Raw genomic sequence first — 6,152 nt, 5'->3', positions numbered from 1 at the left:
ATTTTGGGCTGGGCCCCCAAAGATTTTTTGCAGAGTGAACCCCCTGCTCTTTAAAGGGATACTTGGGAAATTTACAGTAGTGTAGTACAAAACAATGGACACACAAATCAAAACACTTGATGTTCGGACCCAATGAGACAAGTTTCCAAATCACTTCATCCTACATCACCCATAATGCAATCTATAGGATCCTTTTTTAGTTCCTCTTCACTCGGCGACTTTTGATTGTGCGCAACTTGACAACTGTTTTAAGAAAAACACACACATCCAGCGATATTTATAAAAATATATTTCACAAAGTAGGAAACAATACAGGGTATCTTAGATTACAGTACAGGGAGTAAATAATTGAACATACACATTTATAAGCATTAAAGCACAGTACAAAATATGATCTGCGTGTAGGACTATTCCATATATATTGTTTAGTCTACTGAGAACTGCCATAATACTGTATCAGTACAAACTGAGTATGCACGCAGCTGTAGTGCCATTGAAATTCCCATTATGTGCAAGAGCTAACGTGCAGAGACAAATCTACCACCTCATTGAAAGCTAATGACGTTAGCAGTAACTCTATGTACAGAACAAGTCTTTTATTATTGATATCATACAGTGTAAGCACAATATGCACATGGTCTGGATTTGTGTCCTTTATTTTTCCTCGGTGATGCAATCTGCGTATCCTAAATGAGATTTGATGTCTGTCGAGAGTCGAATACTCAGGTATCAATTGGACTATTGTGCTCAGACGCTCACTGGCTGTACCTCAGGATATATTGCGAGATATATTTTACACAGAATCAGCATGTGTCAGAAAGGTCCCATTCCTGCAGTCCCAATTAATTCAATTTTCCCCATAGTTGCGTTTAGTTAGAGCTCTATTCTGCTTGCTTATCTAGTCTATAGTTTCAACCGCAATAGATGACGTGGTCTGGCTGCTGTGAAATAGTGTTCAAGTGGTTGAAAAAACAGCTGAATGTGAAATTATCGAAACACATTCACTTCAAATTGTCAGCACAGGGTAAAACAAATTAAAAGATTTAAGAACAGAAATACAAAAACTTCATACAACGATAATGAAGAATTAACACATCACCAAAAAAAAACTCAGTAGATTACAATTGTATTTAACGTTGCTTCTGTAAAAAGAAGGCCTCAGAGTTTCTACATTTCTCTTTTTTGTCTTCACGTCAGTCTTTTATAGGCTAGTAACACTTGCAACCCACACCGTGTAGCGTGTAAATACAAAGAGTTGTATAAAGCAAGCCTCTCTGGCCTTTATAGTTTACAAAGGTGGCAACCAGAGAACATATCAAATGCTAACAAATTCACCTAAAGCCAATACTGGTTTGTCTTTTTGCTTTTCTTTTTTCATTTTTTTTTTTCAAATCACACATACATTCATCATTTTAATGTAGACCATATATTGCTTTTTCATTGTCATTTCGTCTCACAACACCGATCGGCTGGGTGGCTTAGGGAGACGTGAAACACGTGTCCCTCTGCAGCTCCTGAGGTCCAGCTTGCTGTCCAGGGAGCATGGAGTGTCTGCTCAAGCTTCAGAGAACCCGGCGTTATCCGTGAGTTCCTTTCATCGGGCAACCACCAGCGATCTCCCGGGGTTTTTCCTCGACCGGCAGTCACAGCAAATGACTAACACCCAAAACACTGCTAGACACTCCACAATGAAATCTAAGATACACTCCACAAGAATCATAGATCTCCTAGGAAAGACATTGTTCGGCTCAACAATTACAATGCGCTCGACGTAGTGGATGGCGATTGCTATACCTTACTCTAACAAGAATACAAAAAGGTGATTTTTTTTTTTTTTCAAACACCTGTTTCTAAAAGCCAGCAAACCCCCTAGCATTTGATACACAAGTATGTGGACGTAAAAGAAATCAGAAAGGTCTTTTTGTCTAACAAACCAAAGGTCAGGTCTCGCGGTCGCTCTCGCCCACAGAGTAGAGCTCCCCAAGTCTTCTGAAGCGCGGGCCCCACTCCCTGAGATAGTCATAGTTCTGGTCCGAGTCCGACGACGCCGTCTCCAGTGAGCTGAGGGAGCCGGCAATGGATCCCCGGCCCTCGTATCCGTAGATCTGGATGGAGTCATAAGGCGGAGCCGTGGGATCGTTGTCGGCCTCGTGGAGCCGCACGTTGATGAATTCGTCCACGTCCACGCCGTTCGGGCCCGAGTGCTGGCCTGCACGGGGCATGAACTGCAAGTCGGGCTTGATGTCCTTGCGCGGGAGGTAGCCGTTGATGCCGTCCGGGTTCTGCAGCGTGGCGATGTCGAAGGCCTCCGTGTCCTCCTCGCCACCTCCTTCGTCATCGTAACGGATAATGTTCTCCCTGACATCCTCGTCATCCTTAATAATCAGAGGCTCATTCTTGTGTCTCCTCAGGGTCACAAAAAGCACTACTATTACTGTCAGAAAGACAGATGGAAAGAAAAAAGGTAGAAAGAAGAAGAAGTCTAGGTCAAGTTTTTGACAAAAGGAAGCACGTCCTCCGTTGAGGTGACATAACGAAAGAGTTAATGTACATCTGTCAAACCAATTGACCGATATTACACCGCAACAAAGAAATACCTCACCTAACAGCAGTATAATGCAGGCCAGGATGGCGATGAGAGCCCCCATGCTAAGACCGATGGGTAAGACGTAAGCCTCTACGTTGCAGGACTGGACGATGCCGTCCTTACTGCACCCGCACACTCGGATGGTCAAGGTGTTGGTGCTGCTCATGGGCGGGTTGCCGTTGTCCGTCACAATGATTGGCAGGAAGTACATCTCCTGCTTCTGTCGCCGGAAGGTATCGTGCTTGGCCAAAACACTGATTGAATTGTCTGTGAGAGAGAGAGAGGGAGAGAGGTAAAGTGGCATTCTTACATTCCTGTGCCGTAGCTGGATTCTCACCCCCTTCCCCTTTTTTTTTCTTGATACTCCAATTTGGAGAGAGGGAGAGAGGTAAAGTGGCATTCTTACATTCCTGTGCCGTAGCTGGATTCTCACCCCCTTCCCCTTTTTTTTTCTTGATACTCCAATTTGGGAATTCCGGGGTAAAATCTGGAAAGGAATTCCTGGAATCGACCGCTCCCTCTGCTCCCCCGCCCTTTGAAAAGCTGAAGAAATGAAGGGACCGCGGCAGGCGACCCAGGCTTAGAAGATGGCACATGTCGACCCAGAAAGGTGCCAGCTGCTCTTTGATGACACTTCTGTGAAGCTGTCTGCTCATTAGCTGGCTCTCCTTACCCTGCTCACATTATCAAACACTTGCATCCACATTAGAATCCACCCCCGCTGATCTCATGGAAAACGTACAAGACTCCCAATGGTCTAACCTTTGCCTCTGCTTGAGGGTGCACCGAGCAGGGAGGGGATCCGGTGCCATCGAGAGACGGGCCGCGCTGACAGAACAAACTTAATCAAAGGATGCGATGCTACATGATGGAAGTATTTACTTTCCACGATCTGTAATTCATGTGAGCATATGCTCAGATTTATTTTCATACGAGTGCTGCCACAAAGTGTTACGCTCTGCTTTGCGAGCACCAAACGTGTCCTGTTTCATTCGGATCATTCAGCAATGCAGAGCACAAACCTCTCTACTATCCCGGATAACAACCATTGGGGCTTGTCCTTTTGAGCAGGTCATTTTCATTTTCTTGGTGACTATTGATGTTAAAAATAGAATCAAACCTTTCATTCCCGTCACTTTTTTCAAGAAATAAAATCTGCAACTCAAAGAAAAACCGTTGTACTGATAACCCCTTCTTACTTTTTTATATTAGGGCACATTAAATGTCTTTCATCTAGCGACTGATGGATTCAGATGAAAAAGAAAAATGGTGGACATTTCAAATATTAATCATCCACGTACCAATAGCAGAATACATTCTCTTGCTATTAATAACTTAATATGTAGGAAGTTTCCAAATAACGACAGTGACAGAAGAAGGGTCACCAACCCTATGAGAATCTTTCTGCCCTTCCTTTTAAGTCTTTTAAGATTATTTGAACCACAATCATCAAAATATTTTTCTGTACCAACTGATTGGAAAAAGGAAAGTGTTTTTTTCTTCCCCCTTTAGGTACCAATCAAAGTAAATGCTGTAGAAGAGATATTTCAGTCAAACCTGAAATACGGGCAAAGAAATTGTAGGTACGAACGAATGCTAAAGGCTGACACGTTGTCCTTGGTAGACAAGACAGTGATAAAGTCACTGAACTGACTGACGGCTGTGTCCCTCTTTGTTTGTTGAGTTTGCCAACATAAGCCAGCACAGGGTTCTGGTCACCAGACCAGATTAGGACGCGTCTGCATTTTGTCGGTCTTCCGAAGACCTGAATAACAGCTCAGCACAACTTCATTGTTGGCAGCGAGTACAGCCTGTTGTCTCGATCACTGGCCCGCTCTGCTCTACTGCGAGCTCGCCTGCTGAACGCAGCCTCGTCAGGGTGCTCGATATCTTGTGTGCAGCCGGTGGGAAGCTCAGCCATCTTCCTCCGTGTGGGCGGCCCGTAACCTCTTCACTGTGCAGCCCCTGGTATTACACTAATCATCATAAACAAAAGAAAGCCACCGAGGCTCACGGGAACATGACCCTTTACGCTGAAGTGTCTCTCACAGCTGCCGATTCGTATAGAAATAGTCCATGAGGTCCTGGGGGACACGGTGCAAAGGAGCATTCTTTTTTCTGTTGGAATTAGCAATGCCATGGACCTGTGTTCGCCGTTGTGTGCATTGAGAGCTGAACCACGGAATATATTTACTGTGGTTTCAGGCAGATGATGAAAAGATTATGGCGTTTTTTTGTGTGTGTGAAACATTTTCCAGTGGCGGGTTTATCTTTTAGAATCATCTTAAGAAACTATTAAATCTCTTCTTGACAAAGGGGCAAGGTTCAGGAACGTGCACGTTTAATGCGCTTTTAGGTTGATCCGCTGTTAATACTGAGTACCTTAGAGAAAGCCTGTGCCTGCTAAACTCCCATTTACATTTAACTTTCTACTTTCTACTTGTGTGTGTGTGTGACAGAACAAAATCAAACAAGTGTTCCTTTGGTTACTGTGCCACTGCCTGTGATTATTTAATGACCTGCCTGCTTTTGTACCTATTTTACAATTAAAAGCTTTTCGTACATTGGTCAAAAGACTGGCTAGTCCATTTGATGACCTGATTTTTACGGACTCATGCAGTAAATTAGCCTGCAGTCTCAGTCAGAAACAGAAGGCTATTGCCATACGAAGATGATCTGCCCCAAGCTGAAAACATTACACGATGTCATCATGAACACAGCCTGTTCCGAGCCGGTTGTGGAGGAGAGGCAGGAGAAGGGGAATGAAGACAAACGGGTAAATAAACCAATTTGAGTATTTAGAAAATAAATTCGGCACCATCTGCCGTGCTGCAACCCGGCTCCTAGGACGTCACCGTACACTGAGCTACAAGACTACCGGGGAAAAGCCATTTGGATCCCATTCATTTAGCTTCCCTCTAAACTCTGGGAAGTAAAAAATGTCCACACAATTCCACATCTGCTAATTGTGATCTAAACTGAAGCACCAGATTGCGTCTCAAGCACGGCTAACACGGGCCGGTTGGAGATGGAACTGTAAAGGCATTGGACAAATTGACAGAATTTGGTCACGTTGGTTGTTCTTGATGGTGAAATTGGGGTTGTTGAGCATCTCCGGGACCAGACGGTAGTCAAAGTAGTGGCCCTGGATTGGGTCGTCTTTGTCCACCGCGCTGACAGTCTGGATCACCTGCATTGAGATGCGACAAGATATACAGAGGAGGGCTCAAAGTCATTACAGGAGGCCGCCTATTCATTACTCAGTTTTTCCTGCCGCAGATTGCCTCAGTCTAATACTGGCTGGATCACGACTGATGAAATATATGCCCTATTCATTCCTAGAGTTTGAGATTATTATCAATGGGGTCCTGTCTAGTCTGGCGCACTTTCAGCCTGCTGGCTCTATCTGTTAATCTGTCATCATAGGTCTTATCATGCACTACGTCTCTATGATTGATTGGAAATTAGAATTCTGGCCCTGCAGGACGGTTTCCCTTTTTTTTTTGTAGCTCCTTTCAATAGTGCTTCCGATTGTACAAACACAGGCCTCCTGAATGAGGTCGAT

At 44.3% G+C, this 6,152-nt stretch overlaps 1 protein-coding gene across 2 annotated transcripts in view; it reads right to left on the bottom strand.

The window, feature by feature from the left end:
• Positions 1 to 272: 272 nt before the first annotated feature.
• cdh8 (cadherin 8) overlaps positions 273 to 6,152 on the bottom strand; it is an 82,613-nt gene continuing 76,733 nt past the window's right edge. The window contains exons 10-12 of one of the 2 annotated variants that reach the window (XM_040161077.2): positions 5,660 to 5,777; positions 2,603 to 2,854; positions 273 to 2,434 (exon numbers count right to left, since the gene is read on the bottom strand). In XM_040161077.2, the coding sequence (XP_040017011.2) occupies positions 1,941 to 2,434; positions 2,603 to 2,854; positions 5,660 to 5,777 (864 nt within the window). In that variant the 3' untranslated portion in view covers positions 273 to 1,940. The remainder of the gene's footprint in view (positions 2,435 to 2,602; positions 2,855 to 5,659; positions 5,778 to 6,152) is intronic. The other variant, XM_040161086.2, reaches the window with a different exon arrangement.

Source organism: Gasterosteus aculeatus, chromosome 12 (assembly GCF_964276395.1).
Source record: "Gasterosteus aculeatus chromosome 12, fGasAcu3.hap1.1, whole genome shotgun sequence".
Taxonomy (NCBI): Eukaryota; Metazoa; Chordata; class Actinopteri; order Perciformes; family Gasterosteidae; genus Gasterosteus; species Gasterosteus aculeatus.
The sequence above is the reverse complement of the archived record's forward strand: the minus strand, read 5'-3'. Positions and strand labels throughout refer to the sequence as shown.